The 27,910-nt window shown below is 41.7% G+C and overlaps 1 protein-coding gene across 1 annotated transcript; it reads left to right on the forward strand.

Moving 5' to 3' along the window:
• The first annotated feature begins 1,399 nt into the window (after positions 1-1,399).
• On the forward strand, positions 1,400-27,405 carry LOC129707564 (cadherin-like protein 26). The gene is made up of 8 exons (XM_055652711.1): positions 1,400-3,167; positions 12,656-12,781; positions 14,425-14,571; positions 16,107-16,254; positions 19,356-19,513; positions 21,344-21,475; positions 24,279-24,464; positions 27,232-27,405. Exons 1-8 carry the CDS (start codon positions 3,120-3,122, stop codon positions 27,403-27,405), a joined length of 1,119 nt encoding a protein of 372 aa, XP_055508686.1. The 5' UTR covers positions 1,400-3,119.
• Positions 27,406-27,910: the final 505 nt, after the last annotated feature.

Here is a 27,910-nt window from a genome sequence, read left to right on the forward strand (position 1 = left end):
CTTCTATGCAGAGAAGCTGCCTGTTCCACTGAGTTACTCCAGCATTTTGTGTCTATCTTCTGGGCGGAACAGTTTATTTTCAGACTGGGAATGAACGTGCAACATCAATACCATTTGGAATTTTGGAAATAAAAGGAAAACCTTTACAATAGTAACAAACATGACAGCACAAAGTCTGGACTCATTCTTGGTCTCTGGAAATGCTAATAGTTGGTTGATTTTTAAGGTAAAACCCATGCGGTCAAACCCAAACGCCATTATATGATGAAGATCAGGTTATTGAAATGAACAATACTTCCTATGATGGACGCAAGATTCTGGAGTAACTCAGCGGGTCAGGTAGCATCTGCGGGGAGAAGGAATGGGTGACGTTTCGGGTCAAGAACCTCCTGAAGACCCGAAATGTCATCTATTCCTTTTGACTTGAGATGCTGCCTGTCCTGCTCAGTTATTCCAGCTTTCTGTGTCTATCTGCAGTTCTTTCCTACACACTAAATAATACTTTGTATGGCTAGTTTGTTTACTTCAGTGGATTATATTAAACAATATACGATGGAGAGGCTTGCATGTCAAATCACTTGATGACTGAATTTAATGGCTGAATTTAAATGTAGATGAGCAACATGTTAAAATTAAAAACATGGCTGATCAAGATACCAGAAAGATAAAGCAGGGATGGTTCTCATTCAAGCATAAGGGAAGGCAGGGCTGTATTTAGGGAGATGATGTGAAGCTTAAGTTACCATCAAATATGGTATGAAGCTGATGTCAGAGTTGATAACAATCAGCACTGTTTGGGTGCAACTGAGTGCTTGCACTGCTAATCATCTCAATCACCAGCAGATGGCAGCAGAAGGAAATAAAATGAGACAAATAGAACTGCAGATGCTGGAACCTTGAAAAAAACACAAAGTGCTGGAGTAACTCAATGGGTCAGACAGCATCTGTGGAGGGAAATGGACAGGCAATGCTTCAGGTTGAGACTGCAGATGACATCAGGCAAGGGGGGGCCTCATTGAAACGTACAGAATAATGAAAGGCATAGATAGTGGATGAGGAAAGGATGTTTCCACCGGTGGGAGAGTCTCGGACCAGAGGTCATAGCCTCAGAATTAAAGACAGCTCTCTTAGAAAGGAGGTGAGGAGGGACTTCTTCAGTCAGAGGTTAGTGAATCTGTGGAACTCATTGCCACAGAGGGCTGTGGAGGCCAAATCAATGGATATTTTTCAAGGCAGAGATAGACAAATTCTTGATTAGAACGGGTGTCAAGGGTTATGGGGAGAAGACAGGAAAATGGGATGAGGAGGCAGTGATCAGCCATGATTGAATGGCAGAGTGGACTTGATGGGCCCAATGGCCTAATTCTACTGCTATAACTTGTATGACCCAGTCAATGGCCGGAACTTATGCCGTGGTATGAAGCTGATGTCAGAGTTGATACCAATCAGTACTGTTTGGGTGCAACTGAGTGCTTGCACTGCTAATCATCTCAATCACCAGCAGATGGCACCATTTCCCATTGGTGGATGACCCCCAAAACTGTGGTGAGTATGCAGGGTTTAGTACTCATTAAAGACAGTTAGATGAAATTTGTCGTGTCAAATGTCAGATTATGACGACCATAATTTTTTTCAGAAGATCTCCAATTCCAATAAAAACTCTTTGCTGTAGAATAAACGTTTCTCTTATTATTGGTTCAATCCCCCAAATTAGAACAAGTTACACAAGTCGTAACAATTCAATGAAAGGCCCATTATAAGTACTGGTAGACATGTGGGAAACAGTAGTTTTATGAGCAGTCTTAATGATCTTGTTTTATAACTAAAGGACAAAACAAATAAGAGGTGGAGTCAGTTAAACAGCCTCTTGGCTTGTTCTGTTACTCAAATATATCGACTGTTCTTTAACTTCAGCTGCAGTTCCCTGCAATATTTCCACAATGTAATTCCCTCAACATCCAAAAATGAATGGATCTGTCTCTTTACAATAGTAGAGTTTCTACAGCCCTCCTTGGCAGATAATTTGATAGTTTTGTGAGTCTCTGATTGAAGAGATTTATTTTCCTCCTTTCAGTTGTGCATGGCCAGAATACTTTAAGATTTTGACCCTGGTGGGAAAACATCACCCCCTACATCTACGCTGTAATGTCCTGTAAGTGTTTTCTACATTTCCTTTGCTAGATAAAGTTTACCCATTAAATTCTGGTTATCTGCAAAATGAGCTGGATAATAATAATAGCAAGTGGACAAAAAGCTGACAGGTGGAACATGCCTTTGCCTTCCCATCTAAACTGCAAGAAATTGCAGCGAATTGTGGATGCAGCCCAGACCATCACACAAGCCAACCTCCCTTCCATTGACTCTGTTTACAACTCAAACTGCCTCGGCAAGGTCAGCAGCATAATCAAGGACAAGGCGCACCCTAGCCATTCCCTCTTCTCCCCTCTCCCATCGGGCAAAAGGTATAGAAGTGTGTGAACACACACCTCCAGATTCATGGACGGTTTCTTCCCAGCTGTTATCAGGCAACTGAATCATCCTACTGCAACCAGAGAGCAGTGCTGAACTACTATCTACCTCTTTGGTGACCCTCGGACAATCCTTGATCGGACATGACTAGCTCTACCTTGCTCTAAACATTATTCCATTATCATGATCTATACACTGTGAATGACTCGATTTTAATCATGTATTTAACCTCCGGGAACCGCACGGAAACCTTGGGTGGGCCACAAAGTCTCCAGAGGTTTCCGTTCAAGTTTTCTAAGTAGGACAGGGGCATCACAGTTTGCTGAACTGTAAATGATTCTCGCCCATAAATGATTCAAAGTCCTGTTATTAATTGCAGTTCACGATTACGTTGCCTGTTGGCTTTGGTTTGGTTATAAAGTTTTAACACGGTTGTATAGAAATAAAACCATCCCTTCTCTTTGTTCTTGCTGATAAACTGATAAGTTGCCTGACGCGTTCAGTCTAGTGTAAAGTACAAGATACACCCACTTCCTATGTATTCGTGACAACTTTTATACCCGCTGATCCAGTTTATTTTTCATAGGAAAGACTTGATATCATCTGGCAATAAGAGGGTGCATATCATTTGCAAATCGCATCATTGCACAATGTATGCCAGTGTGGAAATATGGATTTTGCTCTTTTTCTATCCTGCGGTAAGTATTACCCTTTATCTATCTTTAATTTAGCAGCAAGATACATGGGTGATTGAGAAAACTGACTGCAGTTAAGATCACTGTTTAAAATAAGCGTTTAAAAGATGAACTATTTTCGTTCTATTTATTTATAATTTGAATGGATGGCTATTTGTTGGGGTTGGCACATCGTCAGTTGAGAGCAGTGACCTTGATAGTTGAACTTTGTAAGTGGAGAATAATATGGTGATGGCACATTACTTGCAATATGCTGGAAATATGAACGCTGCAATCGTTCATAAGTTATTTTTTTTTGTTATCTCTGCATTCAACGGTGACATTTATAATGAAAACAAATCTTTCTAAATTTACCGTGTCAAAATTGCCATCTTACCGTAAATGGTTATATTTAATCATCCAGAGGCGTTTATGAAATCGGAGTAGGTATATGCTACTCAGCTGCTTCTGTCTGCTCCGCCATTTAATAAAAACATGGCGGATTTGATTGTTAGCTCAGCTCTACATTCCTGTTTATCCCTTGATGGCTTCCGAACTCTATCTACGTCTGCCTTAAGATTGTTTAAGGACTTTGCTTCTACAGCTAATGTTCCTTTACCAAGAGAGTTTCAAGGATTCTCGAAGGAGGGAGGGAGGGAGGGAGAGAGAGAAAGAGAATGAGAAAGAGAGAGAGAGAGAGAGAGAGAGACAGAGAGACAGAGAGAGAGAGAGAGAGAGAGAGAGAGAGAGAGAGAGAGAGAGAATGAATACCCTCAGCTCCGTGTTAAATGGTTGACTCCTTATTTACAACAGTGAACCGCAGACTCTCCCATAAGAGCAAATGCATTTCCACATCAACTTTGGCAGGATCCCTCATTGGAAGCATCTTTCCCTCTTCTGAACTTCCAAGGATATAAACCTCCAAAACTGCCCATTCTTTTCTCATGAGGTAACCCAACCATTCCAAATAATAGTTTTGTCAATCTTTTTTAATTGCTGTTAACGCACCAATACCTTTTCTTAAATAAGGAGAATAATGTTGTTGAGTTTATTGTCACGTGTACCGAGATACAATGAAAAGCTTTTGTTGCGTGCTAACTGGTCAGTGGAAAGACTTTTCATGAGTACAATTGAGCCATCCACAATGGGAATCATGTATAGTGCAAGATAAGATAAAGTCCAGTGAAGAATAAAGTCCAGCAAAGACTTCTAAACTATGCTGCAGATAAGGTCTGACCAACTCCCAATATAATTAAAATACCGATGCTCCCTGACTTGCGTAAGGGTTATGTCCTGCAGACCTTTGCATACATCAAAATGCTACTGCACATGCGTAAAATGAACTATTTGATGCGGAGACCACATGGGAGCATCCACGAGAAGTTACCATTTAGTTTATTGTCACATGTACCGAGGTACAGTGAAAAGCTTTTTGTTGTGTGCTGTAGCAGCGAGACAATACATGATTATAATCGAGCCATTTAATAAGGAGTAACGTTTAGTACAAGGTGAAGCCAGCAAAGTCCGATTGAGGATACTCCAAGGGTCACCAAAGAAGCAGATAGTGGTTCAGCACTGCTCTCTGGTTTGCTGACTGGCTTGTGTTAACCGCCGCATGCAACAGCAGTAGCGCACTGCTACTGATACCACCGAGATGCTCGGCTCGGAAATAAAGCAATGGCCTTAAAGAATTGATTACATAAGTGTGAGGTTACATAAGTCACCTATTACGTAAGTTGGGGAGTGCCTGTATTGTACCCCAACTTTTATATTCCATTCCCCAAGCAATACATCATAACGTGTTGTTAGATTTCCTAAGTGCTTGTATCCAAGACTTTTGTGGATGATGCACTGGGACATTCAGATCTCTCAGCATCTTAGAGCTCTCCAAACTCTCTCCATTTAAATGATACTTTTCCTTCCAAACGGGACAATTTCAAATCTCCCTCAATTATATTTCATTTGTCATATCTTTGTCCACTGACCTAAACTAATATATATCATTTGTAGACTCATTATGTCCTGATTTAGTTCCCCCTGTAAAGGGCCTGTCCCACCGCGGCGATCTAACTTGCGAGTTTAGAAGAGTTTGCTCTCGACTCTCTCGCATGGTCGTCACGTGGTCCTAGGAGGTCACTGTAACTCTCCTTCATGCTCGAGGGAAGTTCCCGCATACTCGCGGCCTCAGTTTGATCGAATAAATTTATCAGCGTGCTGAAATATTTTCCGCAAGTAAAAATTGGTCGGGATGGTTCTTTTGAACTCGTGGATTGGGGTCACTATATAGTTGTAGGCAGTCGAGGGTAGCCGTAGGCAATCTCCTTTGCTGATCCGGCATTTAAATTCGCTCATTTGAGTTTTCAGGACCAAAGAAAAACAACCGGTGATGTTAAATGCCCGCTAAACTTTATTAAAAGTTGTCTGGCTTCTTAGAAGTCCCCACTCCTTCTCTCCCCCTCTCTCTCACACTCTCTCCCACTCTCTCCCACTCTCTCCCCCTCTCTCCCCCTCTCTTCCCCTCTGCCCCCCTCCATCCACGTGTGTGCGTGTGTGTGTCCAGCTCGTCGAAGACAGTCGCTGAAAAGTTGTGTTAGTGGGACAGGCCCTTAACTTCAAGTCATAAACAAAGTTAGCAATCCTGGCTTCCGTGTTTTCAAGTCATTTTGATAAACTTTAAAAGTTGACCCCCACCACTAATCTCATGGCCCACCACTCTTTACATCTTGCCAACCAAAGAAAAAAAATACTAATATCCCCTCTTTGTGAAGTTATGGTTATGGGGATAAGGCAGGAGAATGGGGTTGAGAGGGAAAGATAGATCAGCCATGATTCAACGGCAGAATGGCCTAATTCTGCTTCTATCACTTACGAACATGAACTTTATTACCTGTTAGCCGGTGCATCTTCTATCCACACCGTGTTGTCTCCTGAAGCATGAGCTACTTTATGCCGTACAGCACTTTATCACGTGCCTTCTGGAAGTCGAAGTGTAATGTACCTCTCCACTGGTTGCCCTCATCCTCAGCACAAATTGCCTATTGCTTCTTTAAAGAACAATACGTTGATCAACATAATTTCCAGTTTATAAAGACAATAATACAATCTCTGAGACACTGGAGAAATCTGCTTTTTTTTGGGGCGTCTCATTGCTCTTCCACTGAAAAATTAATTTCCATATCACTTATTTTCCATGTTTGGCTAATTTCTATGACTGACCATGAGAGAAGAAAAATACTGCAAACTAACTTCAAAAAGCAGTGGGCAATATATTCATTGCAATGTCAATGTGCACATTTGAAGGTTGATGGTCTCATCTTTCTCCTGCATTTGTAAATTTATTACCAATAAATATCCATCTGCTTGATTTTTATGTTTTACCCTTAATATCAAGGACTAATTTTTAACCCCCAAGCCTGTATACAAATTAAGGATTGCCCGCAACTCCAACCAAGTGCCGCCGCCAGGACGACGGGCCTTTAGGGCAGAATGAACATTTTGTTACTATTAGCAAAAGGATTTGAGTATAGGAGCAGGGAGGTTCTACTGCAGTTGTACAGGGTCTTGGTGAGACCACACCTGGAGTATTGCGTACAGTTTTGGTCTCCTAATCTGAGGAAAAACATTCTTGCCATAGTGCTTTATCTAAATGCACGGAGTATTCGTAATAAGATAAATGAATTAACGGTGCAATTAAGTATATATAGTTATGATATCGTGGCCATTACGGAGACATGGCTGCAAGGGGATCAGGACTGGGAGTTAAATATAGAGGGGTACTCGACAATTAGGAAAGATAGACAGGAAAGAAAGGGAGGAGGGGTGGCCCTTTTAATAAGGGAGGGAATAACGGCAATAGAGAGGAAGGATATTGCGTTGAAGGATCAGGATAGTGAAACAGCTTGGGTACAGATAGAGAATAATAAGGGGAAAAAAACACTAGTGGGTGTAATTTATAGACCTCCAAATAGCTGTGACGCTGTTAGTCAGAACATAAATCTGCAAATAGTTGACGCATGTAAAAAGGGAACTACTGTAATCATGGGGGACTTCAATTTTCATATTAATTGGGCAAACCAAACTGGGCAGGGTAGACTAGAGGAAGAGTTTATAGAATGTATTAGAGACGGGTTCCTAGAACAGTATGTCACAGAACCGACAAGGGGGGAGGCAATCTTGGATCTGGTCCTGTGTAATGAAGCAGGATTAATTAAAAATGTCATAGTTAGGGACTCGTTGGGAACAAGTGACCACAATATGGTCGAATTCCATATTCAAATAGAAGGGGAGCAGGTTGAAACTCAGGCTAGGGTGCTTAGTCTAAATAAGGGGGATTATGAAGGTATGAGGACTGAGCTGATCAAAGTTGACTGGGATAGCAGACTCAAGAATAAGACGGTACATGAGCAGTGGTGTACGTTTAAGGGTATACTGTATAACCTTCAAGAAAAATTTATTCCTATGAAGAAAAAAAGGGGTAAGGGTAAGAACAGTCAGCCATGGCTCAGTAAAACTATAAAGGATAGTATTCGGCTGAAGGCAAGGGCATATAAGGTAGCCAGAGATAGTGGGAGGGTAGAGGATTGGGAAGCATTTAAAGGTCAGCAAAAAATAACTAAGAGATTAATTAAGACGGGGAAAATAGACTATGAAAGGAATTTAGCGAACAACATAAAAACTAATAGTAAGAGTTTTTATAGCTATATAAAAAGAAAAAGGGTGGCTAAGGTGAACGTTGGTCCATTGGAGGGTGAGACTGGAGAGTTGTTGGTGGGGAACATGGAAATGGCAAAGGCATTAAACGAGTATTTTGTATCAGTCTTCACCATAGAAGACACAAAAAATATTCCAACGCTGGATAAACAGGGGGCGGTAGGAATGGAGGAGCTAAATACTATTAAGATCACCAAGGAGGTGGTATTAGGGAAATTAATGAGACTGAAGGAGGATAAATCCCCTGGGCCTGATGGATTACATCCAAGGGTCTTGAGGGAGATAGCGGTGGGGATTGTGGATGCATTGGTGATAATTTTCCAAAACTCCCTGGAGGCAGGAACGGTCCCAGTGGATTGGAAAATGGCCAATGTAACACCTATATTTAAAAAAGGAAGTAAACAGAAGGCGGGTAACTATAGACCGGTTAGTCTAACATCGGTGGTGGGTAAAATGTTAGAGACAATTATTAAAGAAACACTAACGGGGCACTTGGATAAACATGACTTCATCGGACAGAACCAACATGGTTTTGTGAAGGGGAAGTCCTGTTTAACGAATCTGCTCGAATTCTTTGAGGAAGTAACAACCCGGGTGGATAAAGGGGAACCGGTGGATGTGGTATACTTGGACTTCCAAAAGGCTTTTGACAAGGTGCCACATAAGAGACTATTGCTAAAAATAAAAAATTATGGGATTGGGGGTAATATATTAGCATGGGTAGAGGATTGGCTAACAAATAGGAAGCAGAGAGTGGGGATAAATGGTTCATACTCGGGATGGCAACCGGTAACTAGCGGGGTTCCGCAAGGGTCGGTGCTGGGACCCCAGTTGTTCACAATTTATATAAATGATTTGGAGGAGGGAACCAAGTGTAATATATCAAAATTTGCGGACGATACAAAAATGGGAGGAAAAGTAGGAGATGAGGAGGATAGGAAGAGTCTGCAAAAGGATATAGATAAGCTAGGTGAGTGGGCAACAACTTGGCAGATGAAATTTAATACTAATAAATGTGAAGTCATTCACTTTGGGAAAAAAAATGATAGGGCAAGTTATTTTCTAAATGAGGAAGAGCTGCGTTGTAATGCAACGCAAAGGGATCTAGGGGTATTAGTACATGAATCACTGAAAGTTAGTATGCAGGTGCAGCAAGCAATCAGGAAGGCCAATGGAGTTTTGGCCTTTATTGCTAGGGGGATTGAGTATAAAAACACGGAGGTCTTGCTGCAGCTGTACACAGTATTAGTGAGACCACATTTGGAATACTGTGTACAGTTCTGGGGTCCATACTTAAGAAAGGATGTACTAGCCCTGGAGGCAGTGCAGCGAAGGTTTACAAGATTAATTCCTGCAATGAGGGGATTGACATATGAGGAAAGGTTAAGTAGGCTGGAACTCTACTCTTTGGAGTTTAGAAGAATGAGAGGCGATCTCATTGAAACATATAAGATCGTGAGGGGCCTTGATCGGGTGGATGCACCGAGGATGTTCCCAATGATCGGGGAAACTAGAACTAGGGGACATAGTTGCAGAATAAGGGGGGGCTCTTTTAAAACTGAGATGAGGAAGAACTTCTTCACCTAGAGGGTGGTTAATTTATGGAATTCACTGCCCCAGGGAGCAGTGGAAGCAGAAACTTTAAATATATTTAAGACTAAAATAGATGTTTTTTTAGCTGCAAAGGGGATAAGGGGCTATGGGGAGAGGGCAGGGATATGGACCTAGGTATGGTTAGTATAGTAAGACCTGAGTGATCTCCTGGACAAGTGTCGATCGCCTAGATTGGGGTCGGAGAGGAATTTCCCGGATTTTTTTCCCGAATTGGACCTGGGTTTTTATCCGTTTTTTTGCCTCCCCCAGGAGATCACGAGGTTCTTGGGGTGGAGAGGGGTGATAGCGGTATAAAGGGGAGGGTAGTGTCTTGTGTTCTGTGTCTTGTGTCTACTGTTTGTGGGTAAGTGTGTCTGTTTAGTGTTCAGCCATGAGCGAATGGCGGTGCGGGCTCGATGGACCTGGTGGTCTGCTCTCGCACCTACTTTCTATGAGTACAGAGAAGGTTCACCAGACTGATTCCTGGGATGGCAGGACTTTCATATGAAGAAGGACAGGATAGACTCGGCTAGAATTTAGAAGATTGAGAGGGGATCTTATAGAAATTCTTAAGGGGTTGGACAGGCTAGATGCAGGAAGATTGTTCCCGATGTTGGGGAAGTCCGGAACAAGGGGACACAGCTTAAGGATAAGAGGGAAGTCTTTTAGGACCAAGATGAGAAAATCATTTTTTACACAGAGAGTGGTGAATCTGTGGAATTCTCTGCCACAGATGGTAGTTGAGGCCAGTTCATTGGCTATATTTAAGAGGAAGTTAGATGTGGCCCTTGTGGTTAAAGGGATCAGGGGGTATGGAGAGAAGGCAGGTATGAGATATTGATTTGGATGATCAGCCATGATCATATTGAATGGCAGTGCAGGCTCGAAGGGCCGAATGGCCTACTCCTGCACCTATTTTCTATGTTTCTATGTTACAACTTTGAACTGGAAGCACGTATGATGCCGCCAGAAATGTGGCGACTCTCGTGCCCTACCGTAGTGTAATCTACCTCGATGTGTAATCTATCATTCGTAATCTACCATCTCTTATAATTAAGTATAATGGTAATAATAATGAATAAGTTTATTGGCCAAGTATTCACCTACAAGGAATTTGCCTTGGTGCTCCACCCACAAGTGACAACATGACATACAGTGACAGTTAAGAATGACACACAAAACGTTAAACATTAATAACAAAATATTATCGATTGAACATGTGAATTAAATAAAATAGCAGAGCAAAAGGAGGCTCCAGATTTTTGGTTATTGAGTAGAGTTACTACTCGGAGAAAAAAAGCTGATTTATGTCTGCCTGTGGCAGCTTTGACAGTCCGGAGTCGCCTTCCAGAGGGAAGTGATTCAAAGAGTTTGTGGCCAGGGTGAGAGAGGTCGGAGATAATCTTACCCACCCGCTTCCTGGCCCTTGCAGTGCACAGTTCGTCAATGGAGGGAAGGTTCCAACCAATAACCTTCTCAGCTGATCGGACTTTATGATCATGCCTTAGAATAGTACGATTTTTACTGAACTGTATGCAAAATTTAATTTCACTGTGCCTCGATACATGTGACAATAAAATACCATTGGACCCGTGTGAACATGTACGTTTCATCAGTAAACGATGGTTGTCGCAAATTTATTTCCCTTTACTTATAGTATCAAATAAACAATGAACAATTGGGCTGGAATTGAAGGTAGACACAAAATGCTGGAGCAACTCAGCGGGCCAGCCAGCACCTATGGAGAGAAAGAATGGGTGACGTTTCGGGTAGAGACTGAAGAAGGGTCCAGACCCAAAACGTCACCCTTTCCTTCTCTCCAGAGCTGTTGCCTGTCCCGCTGGGTTATTCCAGCATTTTGTGTCTATCTTTGGTGTAAACCAGCGTCTGCAGTTCCTTCCTACAAATTTGGGTTGGAATGTTTGAATCTGGTGTTGAGTTGTATGGGTGATAAGTTGCACAACTTCACAGGTCCTTGATGTCCTGATAGCGCTCAGGAGCCATTCTACTTGTGAGATGGATTAGATAGGTGTTTAAGGGAGAGAATGGGGTGGTAGATTGCAACCTTCACGTGGTCCGCCCTGTTTCGACGAATGCAATCAACCTGGCGTGCACAATCAAGTAAGGTCAAATAGAACAAGTTGTCCTGCAACTTTAGGCTGTGCACGCCATACACAAGAAGAAGGGAGAGAATATACCTCGCCTTCATCAGATTGACAGTATCATTGTAAAAGCTGTTCCCTCAACCATATCCTCCCACTCTCCCTTCCTCCCCACTATCTCCCACGTATAACTATATTTTAATTTGATCTGTAAGTCAAGGATCTGTTGAATTGTTTATATCATTGCAACAAAAGAAAACAGTGTGTTGATATTTTAAAAGTTACGTAATGGTTCTATGTTCTCACGCACACACTGCACGGTTGAACTCTTTAGCACAACTACAAATGCACAGTCGCTACAGGCTTGGCGCCGTTTCAAATAAATTAAAAAAAACAGAAAACACAAACAGTCCAAAGTCCGGCTCGCATAAAGGAACCGTGACCCAACATCCCTCTCCTCTACCGACCCCCACTGTGTCCCAGGGGAACCTCCTAGTGTTAGGATGGAGCACAGGGGTCGGCTGCCTGCCCTTCTTCAAGGCCTACGTCCGTGCCCACGTGTCCCTGGAGAGGGAACACGCGGTGTCCACGGGGACGCTGGAGGCCTTCCGCGAACGCTGGTCGCCACGGGAGGTCGATTGAATTATAGGTAAGGATGGCGGGATTTGAATTTGAATTCTTTGTCTTTGTTTGTAAACTGCCGACACAGGCAGCTTTTGTTATGAACGATATACTACTTTGTATGTTGATTTTGTTTTTTGAATAAAGTATTTGTAACAAAAAAAAAAAAAATTGTTAGGAAGGAACTGGTTTAAACTGACTATAGACACCAAATGCTGGAGTAACTCAGTGGGACAGGCAGCATCTATGGATAGAAGGAATGGTTGAGGTCCCACAATCCTTCTCTCAGGAGTTGCTGCCAGTCCCACTGAGTTACTCCAACATTTTTTGACTATTATGTGTTTTGTTATTTATGTGTATTGTGTTACAGGCAGGTAAGGATTTCACGATTCTGGTGTCAGAAAGCATGACAATTTAACATTCTTGACTTGTCTCTCGAAATGATCTGAGAATATACACGCTGACGACCATGATGTTTTGTTTCAGAACTTCTCCCAACAAGTGGTCGGCCAGGAGCAGGTTCTGTTACAGCGGCAGAAGAGGATGTGGGTTCTGGGCAACATCGATATCACTGAAGAAGATGAGGGGCCTTTTCCCAAAACTGTCCTGAAAGTAAGTCGTCCTTTACCAGAAGTTATTTTTTGGGATTGAATAAATTTAAATTTAAAAAGAAAGTCACTTCAAGGGAAATAACTTAAAAGATGGATTACGTGACGCTACATGATTACATTTGGTTCTGCCTGAAGAAGTGGCACAGTGGCGCCGCCTGCAGACCTGCTGTTTCACTGCGCCTCAGGCTCTGGTTTGATCCTGCCCTCGGGTGCTGTCTGTGTGGAGTCCCTGTGACCACGTTGATTTCCCGCGGGTGATCCCGTTTCCTCCCACATCCCAAAGACTTGTGGGTGTGTAGGATGATGAGCCCTCCATAAATTGCCTCGGGGATGCAGGGTGGGTTTGAGAAAGTTGGATAACAGAGAATTAGTGCGAACAGGGTGATCGGTGGTTGGCATGGACTCGGTGGGTCAAAGGGTTTGTTTCCATGCTGTATCTCTAAACTACTAAATTAATGATCATCTCGGGTTGAATTCACATCAAACACGTAACTGGGGCTGGAAGTTTCAGATGTGATCTTGTTGGGGTACATGGGCGAGCAATGACAGATGCCCTATAATGTCACTGGATATGCGACACCATGCGCCTGCACCATTGTGGCAGTGCAGTGGTGCTGCGTGCTGTAGTGTTGTTGCCTTATGCCCCTGTCCCACTTAGGAAACCTGAACGGAAACCTCTGGAGACTTTGCGCCCCACCCAAGGTTTCCATGCGGTTCCCGGAGGTTCCCGGAGGTTTTTGTCAGTCTCCCTACCTGCTTCCACTACCTGCAACCTCCAGCAACCACCTGCAATCTCCGGGAACTGCATGGAAACCTTGGGTGGGGCGCAAAGTCTCCAGAGGTTTCCGTTCAGGTTTCCTAAGTGGGACAGGGGCATAACAATGCCAGCGGAGGGGTGGGAGATTGCAACCTTCACGTGGTCCACCCTGTTTCGACTAATGCAATCAAACCGACGTGCACAAACAAATAGATCAAATAGAACAAGTTGACCTACAGCTTTAGGCTGTGCACGCTATACGGAGTAGAAGAAGAAGAATGCCAGCGGACAAGGTTATACAATTTTGACCCCCTCACTTTGTTATAGTGGACAATCGGCAAAAACTGACCACCCCCCCCCCCCCTCCTCCCCTCCCTTCTGTGTTTGACAATAGACAATAGGTCCTTTGGCCCTTCGAGCCAGCACAACACCTGCTCTGTTATGGTTAGCTTCTATATTCTGTTGCTCTTTTTATTGGAGTCATGGAGTGATAAAGTGTGGAAACTGGCACTTTGGCCAAACTTGTCCACACTGGCCAACATATCCCAGCAACACCAGTCCCACCTGCCTGCATTTGGTCCATATCCCTCCAAACATCTTATCCATGTACCTGTCTAACTGTTTCTTAAACGTTGGGATACTCACTTCAAGCTCCTCTGGCAGCTTGTTCCATACACCCGCCACCTTGAGGATTTTGTGAAATGATACACCACACAATTTGGCATTGACTTTTCGGATACTTCCTCTGTTATGATCAGTTTCTATGTATTGAACTATGAAATAAGAGGGACTTGCATTTTAATGGTGATGGTTTAGTGGTGGATAGAAGAGAACTGGAGTTGAAATGGAATCTTTGGAATAAATGTGATTTTTCTTTTGTTTTTCAGATAAACAATGACAAGACCCAAACACAGAAAATCATATTTAAACTAAGTGGCAATGGAGTTGATAAAGGCTTGTTTTTCCTGGACAGAACTTCAAACACAATCATGGTTTCGGGCAAAATTGATCGTGAGAAAACACCAGTATTTGCAGTAAATGTTAACTCTTTTGCATCTGTTCATGTTTAATAAATTGCATGCTGTTAAATTGTTGTGACAAAATAATTTTAATTTTGTCGGGTGCTCCGGTTTCCTCCCACATTGCAAAGAGGCACAGATTTGTAGGTTAATTGGCTTGGTGTAAAATTGCCCCTTGTGTGTGTAGGGTAGTGTTAGTGGGTGGGGATTGCTGGTCGGTATGGACCGGTGGGCCAAAGGGCATGTTTCTGTGCCGTATCTCAAAAATAAACGAAACTAAAAATGACAGGGTAGACTTAGTGCAAAGAAAATATCTCCAAAAACTCATTGAGTAGTAATATGGATTTCCTGGGTGCTGTGCAGGTGAATGGTGAACAGGTGAATGGTGTCCCCGTAAAGGAAGTTCCCAAACAATCCATACATTTTATATGGAAACCCAATTAAAACATTGGCACAGTGGTTAGATTACTGAACATAGCCAAGGAGCCATGACTAGAGGAGACACAAGAGTCTGCAGATTCTGTGACACTGACCAAAACACAAAGTGCTGAAGGACATAATGCGATGGTGTAACTCAACGGGTCAGGTAGCATCTCTGAGGAACTCCTCATGTTCTCCAGAGATGCTGCCCGACTCACTGAGTTACTTCAGTGCTTTGTTGCCTTCTTTTGTAAACCAGCATCTGCGGTTCCTTGTATCTACAGTGCCACAGGAATTCGATTGGCCAGTCAACATCTATGGAGGGAAATGGACAGACGATGTTTCAGGTTGGAACACTTCTGGCTTGAATCTGCAAAAGGGTCACAAGCTGACAATTTGTTTCTTCATTTCCATCCATAGATGCTGCCTGACTTGCTGAGTTCCTCTTGTGTTTTGTTTTTAGCTTAATGAATGGCATTAAATGCAATTAATAGATATGAGGAAAGTATCAATATTGATGAGCATGAAACCACTGGATTATTGTAAGGGTAGCATGTAGTGCCGTGATAAACCAACTGCCTTGCAGCACCAGAGACCCGGGTTCAATCCGGACTACGGGTGCTGTCTGTACGGAGTTTGAACGTTCTCCCCATGGCCTGCGTGGGTTTTCTCCGGGTGCTCTGGTTTCCTCCCACATTGGCAAAGACACACAGGTTTGTAGGTTAATTGGCTTTGGTAAAATTGTAAATTGTCCATAGTGTGTGTCGGATAGTGTTAGTGTGCGGGGATCGCTGGTCGGTGTGGACTCGATGGGAAAAAGCCCTGTTCCCACTCTGTATCTCTAAACTAAACTAAACCCCATTGGTTTATGTGTACCCTGGGTAGAAAGATAAATCTTCCCTCCTGAACCATCTTCCAGTCATAAAACTCTAGTCTGGTGGCAATTTGGTTCACAATTAATGCCGAACCGCTCAGTTTTTGATCAATAAGGATGACAATAAATTCTGTTCTAGATGTTTTGACTGACGAGACTGAATAAAATTCAAAACAGGATAAATTTTAATTTTGATTTCATTACCTCTGACTTACCATAATGCTTATTTATTGCCCATTATTTTTTGTTTATTCAGATAAATATTCATGCTTTCAGTGCAAAAACTTCTGTGGAAGTAGATCAAATTCTGAAGTATCAAGTTAAAGTGAAAGACATCAATGATAATCCACCAGTCTTCAATCAATCTGTGTACAAAGTAGAAATACCAGAAAATATTAGTAAGGGTAAGTGGTTTTGAGTTCACTCTTTGACGGAAGCAATTAGACCAAACACAAAAGAGGAAAATTCCATAAGCTGTAATTTTTAAGTGTAAGATACCATTGGGCTAATGCAGATAGGTTAATGTAAAGAACTATTGGAAAAAGTGCACCCAGATAATTCCAATACAACACCTTGTTTTAGAGTATCTTACAATCCTAAATCAACTCCAAACCAACTTCAGAAGCAAGGAACCGCAAATGGTGGTTTACAAAAAACACAAATTACTGCCTGATCTGCTGAGTTACTCCACCATATTGTGTCTTCTTCTCCAAGCAACCTTCCACAGACGGGTGAAAAAAAATGCACCGGGAAGGACAGTACTGAACAAGTTCTTAGAAGCCACATGGAAACAAGTTTCTCACTGATCGCAGCTCGCCAGAGAGTCATTGAAATGAAGTGCGATGATCCACCAAGAAAAGGTTCTGATAATTTACAAGGTTTAGCGGTGAAGATACAATTTAATTAAACATGCCTACCAATTAAAGTGTGGTCTACAACAGTGCCACAAATTTAAAAAAAGATACTGCACTCTAACAAAAAAATTCCCACGCGCTATTTTCTTTTAAATAGTTTCAATGGTAAAAGTGGTAAATTTATGAAGATTAAGTTATCATACATTTGTAAAATATTTAACAGGATGGACACAATAGATTAAATTTCAACACCTCAAAAACAGATTGATTGATATTAAATCAGGTTACATTTCAAAGAACTATATGATCCCTAAACCTCGATTATTATCAACACACATTGGGAACAGTTTGGGCTTGATCAACTGATCACAGCCTTCCAACCTGAGTATGCCTCATTTATTACTACTGTTTGCTGTCTATTAAATCAATCGTCGATCCATTCAATATATATAACAATACTGTGTGTTTTAATTGGGTTAATAATCTCTTGTACGGCACTTATCAACGGCCTTCTGAAAGGCTAAAAAATCAACCCATCAATTGATTCACACTTACCTAATCTGATAGTGCAACCTAAAAGAAATGTATTGTATTGAATATCTTTATTGTCATTTCCTGAGTATTCACATACCCAGAGGAAACAAAAAAACGTTGCTCAACCAGTGTCCATTCAGTGTGCATTAAAAATAAATAGAAATAAAAATACATATATCATGAACAAATTTAACACTCTACTAAACTAAAGGATTTGCTAAACATTTCCCATTTCATGTTCACTTTGGTTCTATTCAGCCCTGTCATTATTTTCCAAGTACCCTGATCTATCAATCTGAAGAAGAGATCTGACCCAAAGCGTCATCTATCCATGTTCTCCAGAGATGCTGCTTAACCTGATGACTTTCTCTTGCACTTTGTATCTTTCTTTTGCAAACCTGGTTCTACAGTCCCGTGTTTCTATCCTGATCTTTCTCTTCCTTTAGGCAATCCCTCAGCACTGGCAAAGACTTTGCTTTTCTCTCTGATTCTGTGCGTGGATTGAGAGGTGATTGGTGGTCAATGGGGGAACTGTGGACTTTTACACACATGGAGCTTTTGATGGGTGTGCGTCGTTTGCCGATTACACAGGGATTTGTGTGCTCCCTGCTCCATTTTAAAGTGCTAATGTAAATAGCTCGTTCTAAGCTTCCCGCCAGTCTAGTTTCAGTCAATAAAATACTGAGTCAAGCACTTGCGCATCTAAACTTTATTTTGGAAAAACACAATAACAGTTCCCCACTACTATACCTAACCACCGCGGGTTCGATCCTTGTATCTGCTTGGCCAAACCCTTCTAGCCTCGTGCAAGCAGAGACACTCCAAAAGGTCATGCAGTCCCAAGCGTTCTCCCAGAAAATCGAAACAGGACCTCGTGGGAGCTACTATTTATAGGTCCTCGAACTTTGAGGGGCAAAATCACATGGGGGTGGTCTCTTTACAGTCCAATAACAGATATTGATGAACACAGTACATGATAGACATTTCCCTAACCCTATAACACAGTAACTAATACAATGTATTCAAATGGAGCTTCTGGAATGAAGCAAACCTAGCAACATTTGCCCAGATATTCAAGAAACCCAGACAAGGCTCAACACTTAACCCAATCAACATCTAGTAAAGTAAAGCTTTGTAACAATATTTACAATGTGTATGTCTGGTTTGCATTCACTCAATCCGTTTCATGCAATTTACACCTAATTGTAGGAATCTGCAGATGTCCCATTCTTTCCCTGCAACTCTTATCTAGACTCCAGACACACTGGCACCATTCTGCAGCTTGTCCCATTTCTGCAAAAGGCACATTTAAATTGACCAAATGGCCTAACAGCCCAGAAGCCATGTTTGTGTCCTGGCATCTCCAATTTGGCCAGACTGAACACTAAGAAATGTGTTGCATCCTCGGATAAGTTTATTTTCTTCTAGCCTATAAGCACGGCCCTTGCACGATCAACCAAACTGTCTTCTACAATTAGAAACAGTGACACAAGATAAATCCCAAAGAGCACCATAACCTTTGCTGGCATGGATGAGAACAACCATCAACGAAATAGATGCAATTAACCCTACGCAAATCATGTACATTTCTGCTGCATGGACTTGAGGTTATCAATATCATTGTGAATGATTCTTTTCCAGTTTGAGCAATCATGGGTCAGAATTCTACCTCAGAAAGGGAATTCTCCTGCACCTCTAGAAATGCATTATCGTACACTTCTCTGCGTTAAATTCCACTTGCCCTTTTCTACCCAACTGAACTAACCAATCTACATCTCCCTGAAGTCTAAAGGTTTTCTTCTCACTGTCAACCACTGTCACCAAGGTACAGTGAAAAACTATTGTCGCGATCTAACCAGCCAGCAGAAAGACTATACATCTCATTTACATGCAGAGATGATGCAGTGATATCTAGTGAGAACAGCTAACAGCTTTTTTTAAGCAATGTTAAAAAATGTAACTTTATGAAAAAGAGGATTCAAGCGAGTTCAATGAAACATGTCAACATCAAAATAAATTACCAGAAATTCATCAGCTCAAAGATGTAACAGCACTATTGCTGGGAATATGATTTGACAAGTAAATATTTTTTAAGTAATATATTGCATTCCGTTTAGGTAAAGAATTTTACAGAGTTGTTGCCACAGACGCAGATGAGAGAAACCATCCCAACTCACGTATTTCATACTCACTGATTGCTCAGAAATCCTCAAAGAATTTTAATATCAACCATTCAACCGGAGTGATAAGTTGTACAAGATGTCTAAATTATCAGGTATACCAATACTCAAATGTTCCTTCCAGTGTCTGTGTGAATAGTATTTATAACAATTTACAGGAAAATGTAAAATTCACCCTTTTAAATTACAGGTTTTGAGGGGTGGTGGGTCTGGGATGCCAGAACTAACTGTTGAGTCTTCCCGAGGTGTCGTGGGGGTTATCTCAATGAAATACTAGTGAATGGAGGTGCCCACTTGGTAACCCCAATGCTATACTGGTATCTACACGATAGGCTTGTTGTGTGCTTGTTAACATGTAAATAGCTTGTTATTGCATATGGAGTTAGTTATTGTCCTACAGCATAAGTGTGCATAGGTCATAAGGTCACAAGTGATGGGAGCAGAATTAGGCCATTCAGTCCATCAAGTCTACTCCACCATTCAATCCTGGCTGATTTATCTCTCCCTCCTAACCCCATTCTCCTGCCTTCCCCCCATAACACCTGACACCCATACTAATCAATAATCTATCTGTCACTGCTTTAAAAATATCCACTGACCTGGCCTCCACAGCCTTCTGTGGCAAATAATCCCACAGATTCACCACCCTCTGGCTAAAGAAATTCCTTCACATCTCTGTCCTAAAGGAACATCCTTTAATTCTGAGGCTATGGCCTCTAGTCCTAGACTCACCCACAAGTGGAAACTCCACATCCACTCTATTCAGGCCTTTCACTGTTTCAATGAGGTCCTCCCTCACCCTTCTAAACTCCTGGCAGTACAGGCCGAGAGGCGACAAATGCTCATCATATTGTTAACCCACTCATCCCTGGGATCATTCTTGTAAACCTCCTCTGTGCCCTCTCCAGAGCCAGCACATCCTTCCTCAGAAATAGTTCCCAAAATTGCTCACAATATTCCAAAAGAGGCCTGACCGGCACCTTATAGAAGAGCCTCAGCATTAGTTCCCCGTTTTTGTATTCTAACCCTCTTGAAATAAATGCTCGCATTGCATTTGCCTTCCTAGTATCTATATGCAGCTTAGATACTACTTTGGCATTGGGTTTGGTTTTCTTGGTTGAGCACTTATCCTGATGTTATAGCACAAGTAATTTGTGTTTTAATAGTAATTTGGGGTGATGTGTTGTGATCATAAATTACCCCAATTCCAATGAAATTCTGCGATCGTGCAGTTGCGCAGTTTGCCTGCAGAGGGTGATGTTGTGCCGAGGGTGATGCTGTATTTTGACAGATGTGCTTAAAATTATTTGGTAGATCAAAAAATTCAGTACAAGTTCTTTGGTACAATAACAATACTGAATGTCTATTTTCATAGAATGCATTCATTTATTAGTGGGCAAAATGTACAGTTGTATAGAAACGGGTGCTGCATTTCTAAAAAATACAATTCTAGCTTCCCTGTACAATCACCTTCAAATACATTTAATGCACAATCGAATTTGTCTAAGTTCGACTATCCAGACCATGTCAGGAATTTGATCACAAAATGCCCGATTTTTGATGAAGTGATACACTAATGACGTTAGCCTCGCCGTCCTAAAGCTGACTGAAATGATGTCCTAGCCTCGTAGCTCTGGGTTTGATATCAACTTACTCATAAGTTCAAATGTTCGTAAGTTGTAGGGGCAGAGTTAGTCCATTCGGCCCATCAAGTCTATTCAGTCATGGCTGATCTGTCTTTCTTTCCCAACCCCATTCTCCTGCCTTGTCCCCATAACCCTGACACCCGTGCAAATCAATTATCTAAAGTTTTGTTTCTTATCTTTTCTCTTCCTTGCGTTGATGCTTTGAACGTAGTTTTCACGCATCTATTCTTCCAAACATAAAACCTCTTGGTTTAATTTGGACATATTTTCTTTTTTCAGGAGGAGAAATCTTACGTCCTGGTTGTGAAAGCAAGAGACAACGGCAATGTTATTCTCAGCAGCACTACAACAGTGCAGGTTAATGTCGTGGCTGGTAACAACAACCGCCCTGTTTTCAAGAGAGCGGGCAATGTAAGTCTCATGTTGTTTCATGCATCTAGTTGTAACTGTTGACTGTGACTGAAATATGTTTATAATAATGAGCAAAAGGCAAGCTGCTCAAGGAGTTTAAGAAGGAACTGCAGATGCTGGAAAATCGAAGCTACACAAAAAAGCTGGAGAAACTCAGCGGGTGCAGCAGCATCTATGGAGCGAAGGAAATGGGCAACGTTTCGGGCCGAAACCCTTCTTCATTCCTTCTTCAAGAAAGCTAATGGTCAGGAAGCATCTGTGGACACAAAGGGATGGTCGATATTTCGGGATAAAGTCATTAGTCCGCTTTTCTCAGACAAGGTGTACAGGCAGCTCACCTTTTACGCGGGAGTTACCTGCTTGAAAAGCAGCGTGTAATTCAAAAGATTGTAAATTAAACATATACGTGACTACGATGTCAGGCATAAATTTGAGCACATTATTAGTGTCATAGTCATAGAGTGATACAGTGTGGAAACAGCCCCTTCAGCCCAACTTGCACGCACGGCCAACATGTCCCAGCTACATTAGTTCCGCTCGCCTGCGTTTGATCCATATCCCTCCAAACATGTCATATTTATGTACCTGTCTAACTTGTTTTAATTTTGGGATTGTCCCTGCCTCAAATACCTCCTCTGGCAGCTTGTTCCACACACCCAACACCCTTTGTGTGAAAAGGCTGTTATTCCAAAAATATCAGCATGTAAATCAAGCTTTAGGATTAACTGATCAAGCATGTTATTTCAAAAACACATCAATCAAATACAATAAATAAGAGGTGTCTGTGCTTTTAAAATGATTAAATTCATTGGATTAGAAGTACAAAATCACATTTATAAAACAATTTCCAAAACACATACATTAAATATGGGCAAAATGCCAGGTGCCCGTACTCCTAAAGGCTTAAATTCACTGGATTAGAAAGTACATAATCATATCGATAAAACAATAGTTTCATTGATTAAAAAAAAATGTCAGATTAATTTTTCAATTATTATTCTGAAATAAAATTGCATGATTTCAGTACCATAGATAAATAATTACTAGGTTCATGGACAATAACTCCTGTGCATGAATTTAAATGAAAAGAAAAGTATAGATAGACACAAAATCCTGGAGTAACTCTACGGGACAGGTAGATCTCTGGAGAGAAGGAATGGGTGACGTTTGGGTTTAAACCAGCATCTGCAGTTCCTTCATACACAAAATAGAAGTGTAGTTCACATGTAGAAAGTATGTGGCTCACGAAGTAAAAATATCTTTAACTTTCAGTTGCTTTAAATTGCAACAGAATAGATTTAAGTCGAATAGATTTTATTTTGTTATTAGTTTGGTTTGGTTGAATGCACTCAACTGTATTTCCAAACCAGTGTATGATATATTACAAATTACTGGTCTTAGTGGAATTTGATCTTGTTGGATCAAATGGTCAAAGTCCATTTGAAAAAGACTAGAACTGCATAATTGAAGGGAAGTTCTGAATATATATGTGTTTCAAGTAGCTCCCTATTTTTAACAAAAATAAGTCTACTTTGCTCCTGAAAACTATTTCATGAATTTCTCTTTCTCAGCTTGCTGCAGGGGCCAGTTAGGTCTCATAAAAGGCAGAGCCATTGAGTTGCACATTATCCGCAATCTGAAAAGAATGCTTGTGAAATGAATTTTCAAAGCAGTTACAAGTTGTAATTTATGACGGTCAGTAGACAGTCAGTACCTTTTCCCAGGGTGGGAAATGTATGCGTTCAAGGTAAGAGGAGCAAAGTTTAAAGGAGATGAGCGGGGCAAGATTTCACACAAAGAATGATGTGTGCCTGGAGTGGTAATGGTGGAGGCAGAGTCAATTGTGGCATTTGAATCTTTCAGATAGATACATGGATATGCAGGGAATGGTAAAATATGGGCTCATTGCAGGCATTGCAAATTAGTTTAACTTGGCATCATGTTCTGCATAAGGTCATAAGTGATGGGAGCAGAATTTGGCCATTCAGCCCATCAAGTCTACTCTGCCATTCAATCATGGTTGATCTATCTCTTCCTCCTAACCCCATTCTCCTGCCTTCTCCCCGTAACCCTTGACACCAGTGTACATTGCACATTGTGGGCCAAAGGGCAGATTTGTAGAGCTTTGTATGTTCTAAGAATGGAGAATTAATTGTACATAAAGTAACTTTTTTCAAAAAGAGATTTCATGCAAATATTTGGCAGAGAATTTCCTCTGAGCCTTCAAAATGTGCCCTGAAGAACTTGAATGAAATACATTAGTTTAGTTTAGCGATACAGTTTTGATACAGACCCTACGGCCCACGAAGTCCACGCTGACCATTGGTCATCCATTCACACCAGTAATATCTGTTATCCCACGTTCTCATCAACTCTACTGCCACGCCACTCTGCTGCCCAGAGAGTGATAGAAAATATTGGAAAAATGAATCACATTGAAAGGCAAAACTTACCCAGGGCATGACAGCCAGGAATCCAAGAGTTTGAAGAATGCAGCTATGGAAATGGATGAAAAAGTTGTCACTTTCCAAAACTTCTTAAACTCTTGAGCAATTTCCACAAATTAATATATAACCTTACTATATAAGAAAGAGGAAATGAAGGAAAACAGCTAAAGTGAAGATATTAATTTATTAAATGGTTGAAGTGGCACAAATGTGCAAATTGTCATCTTTCCCTGATTTCTTATGTTCTTTTGGCCATTAAATGATCTAATCTTAAATATGAATTGGTTTGTTATCGACCATGAGAATTATGTTAATGAGCCGTGATGTTATGAACAAATTTATCTTGAAACCTTCAGTTTTTAGGTAACGTATATGAAAACGATGAGCACGTATTTATACTGCGACTGAGCATTACTGACACTGATGTTCCGCATACATCGGCGTGGAGAGCCGTCTATAAAATAAGAGAAGGAAATGAAAATGGGAATTACAAGATTGAAACAGATGCAGAAACAAATGATGGCATTCTCTCTCTAGTCAAGGTAATCGGTTTAATGCCAAACATTTATGCCAAAAACCAAAAATAGCAGGAATCCCTACAGCAGTTTGTATCAACCTCTCCAGGTTCCAACATCTACAGCCAATTGTGTCTTTGTGCTAACATTGATCTAATGGTATAGTTGTTCAGATTTGTACCTCACCCCTTGGCTTTAAACCACCAAAACCCTATCCAGCAAATTCCATTCATTTGACTTTTGAATTGACTCTGATCCATTTCAATATCATGAAGAAGGATACAAAATGCTGGAGTAAATCAGTGGGACAGGCAGCATCTGTGGAGAGAAGCATCTGTGGGTGACGTTTCATGTCGAGACCCTTCTTCTCGACCCGAAATGTCACCCATTCTTTCTCTCCAGAGATGCTGCCTGTCCCATTGAGTTACTCCAGCACTTTGTGTCTATCTTCGGTTTAAACAAGCATCCTCAATTGAGTTCCTTCTTCAATATTTACCACTGTCGATAAGAAGTGAATGTTCCGATTTTTGCTGAACTCGGTATCAGCAATGCAACAATTAATGGAAATCTCTTTCAAGTAGTTGGTTGATAGATAAATGCAGGTCAGAACAAGAGGTAGAAAACTCCTGTTGTCACAAGACTGCAGATGATGGAATCTGGAGCAAAAAACAAACTGCTGGATGAACTCATAGATTGATTGTTACTTTAATATCATAGGTGACATGTCACAGCTTGTTCTTTGTTTTGCATACCGTACACAAAGTATGCAAATGGTCACCATGTATAGCGTGCCAACAAGGCTACAAAGTGCTGAATGTAGTGCCCAATGGTCCCTCTTTGTTCTGGATGACACGTCCTTGGCCGACCTCCAGGCACCACCATCGGCCCATCTCTGACAGCCCACCTCACTATCGATCAAACCTTGGCGTGATATTTGACTCGGCATTGAAATTTGACAACCAAGTCAATGCCGTGGTAAAAGCTAGCTTCTTCCAGCTTCTGACGATAGCTAAAATAAAACAGTTCCTCCGGTTTGATGACTTCGAAAAGATCATCCACAAATTTATCTCCTCCCGCCTCGATTACTGCAACTCCCTTTACGCAGGCATCAACCAATCTTCCCTGTCCCGCCTGCAACTGGTCCAAAACGCCGCAGCGAGACTCCTGACGGGCATCCGAAAAAGACCCCGATTCTGGCCTCTCTCCAGTGGCTCGCTGTGCGGTTCCGAATAAATTTCAAGATCCTTCTACAATGTCTACAAAGCCATTAACGGGCTTGCCCCCACCTACATCAAAAGTCTGCTTACCCTCAGATCGGCCGACTTGGGGTTACTGAACATCTCGCGGTCTAGGCATCTCAGGGGCAACCGCGCCTTTGCGGTTGCAGCTCCTAGACTGTGGAACAGCATCCCCCTTCCCATCAGAACTGCCCCCTCCATTGACTCCAAGGAGTCGAGACTTAAAACTGATCTTTACTCTCAAGCCTTTCTTGACGTCTTCTGAGGGAGGTCTATATGTATGTATTTATGTATGTATTTAATCTATGAACCAATGTTGTATAACGCTAGTACCTCCACCAATGTAAAGCACTTTGGCCAACGAGAGTTGTTTTTTAAATGTGCTATAGAAATAAAAGTGACTTGAGTTGACTTGAATGGGTCAAGTACCATCCGTGGAGGCAAAGAGACAGCTGTGTATCTGGTCGAGGTCCAACATTAGGACAGACTGCTCCTGCTCTCTGTGGAATAATATTATGGGTGGTTTTATGAGTCACCCAGAACACTAGCCCAAACAGTGCAGCACTCCCTTGATACTAGACTGGTATATCAGCCAAGACAATATGCTTAACCCTCTGGAATGGGATTTGAATCTGCCTCAGCCGCTGTGTTACACTTAAATCACAGCAAACATGTCGGAATTTCAAGGGCCTGTCCCACTTGCCGATTTCTTTTTTCGGCGACTGCCGGCATAATTGACTAACGTATCAGGTCACCGAAAAATTAGCGGCGTGACGCGGCGTGATGACGTATTGGCGCGCTGGGGGGGGTTTCAAGTGTCGCAACATTTCTTTGTCACCGCTGGATTTTTAAATGTTCAAAATCTTCTGGCGACACTGATATGACGCCGCCAGTCGCCAAAACAATCGGCAAGTGGGACAGGCCCTTAAGGCAATAGTTTGTTGAACTGGCTGTTTATGAAGGATTTACCCAATATATTTATGGTCTAAATTTAGGTTCTAATTTGGATACCGCAAAAGCTACTAGCTTGAATTAGAATGAGTGAAGTGTTTTTGATGTCAATTTGAAGACTGCTCTGCAATATCAGATGATATTTACTATTGGGGAAAAGAAACCAGGGCCATCATTTCTTTTTGTTTGCTTTGCTCTTTGCTTGGTCAGCATGGGGGCGCAGTGGGAGGAGAGCTGCTGCCTTACAGAGCCAGAGATGACAGTCGGTACGGTGTTTGTACGTTCTTCCCGTGACCTGTGGCTTTTCACCGAGATCATTTGGTTTTCTCCCACACTCCAAAGACGTACAGGTTTGCAAGTTAATTGGCTTGGTATTAATGTAAATAGTCCTGAGTGTTAGTGTGCGGGGATCGCTGGTCAGCACTGACTCTGTGGGCCGAAGGGCCTGTTTCTGCGCTGTATCTTTAAACTAAACTAAACTAAACTAAACCCTCTCATTCACGTTGCAAGCCAGAGAGTGGATACATTTTTCTTTACATTCGAAAAGGATGACTTTTATAAAACAAATGAATGTTACCCCACACTTATTTTCTTTAAATTTGCAGCATTTAGATGTTGAAGATAGTCCAAGGAGGCATCTGAATATCACTGTTGAAAATGAGGAACCACTTTATATATGTTCAGACATGATCAACCAACAAATATTGACACCAGACAGTATCTCTGTCACCATCATTGTGCATGATGCCAATAATCCACCTGTGATCCACCCTCTGTGACCATTCAACTATATGTCGGCATGATTCTAATGTGAAATAATGCACCTGTGATCCACTCCGAATAAAATCAGTAAGTGCAGCAAAACAATTCAACATTTTGATATGAAAATATTTTTGTCATTGCAGATTATTTTACCTAGATTCTCACATTTTCTCCAAATGCAGCTGAATTTTCCTTCCGTTAAATGAAATGTTCAGTTCAGTTTGATTGTCAATCCGAGTTTATTGTCCTGTGTACCGTAATGAAAAGCTTTTGCCCCCCAAAAAAAGCTAAACTGTAAATAGATGCAGCAATGTACTGATCTGTTATTTAGTTGGGATATAATTGATACACTGCAGATTGATAAAGATATCTAAACCTTTAGACAGCTCTTGGCCTATACCCACTGCTGTTTGGAAGAACGAGGGTGGGGTGGAGGGGGGGGGGGGGGGGGGAGGGGGGAGGGTGAGTGGAGAGGAATCTCATTGAAACCTACTGAATACTGAACAACCTAGATAGAGTGGG

The sequence above is a fragment of the Leucoraja erinacea genome, chromosome 21 (assembly GCF_028641065.1).
Source record: "Leucoraja erinacea ecotype New England chromosome 21, Leri_hhj_1, whole genome shotgun sequence".
In the NCBI taxonomy this organism is placed as follows: Eukaryota; Metazoa; Chordata; class Chondrichthyes; order Rajiformes; family Rajidae; genus Leucoraja; species Leucoraja erinaceus.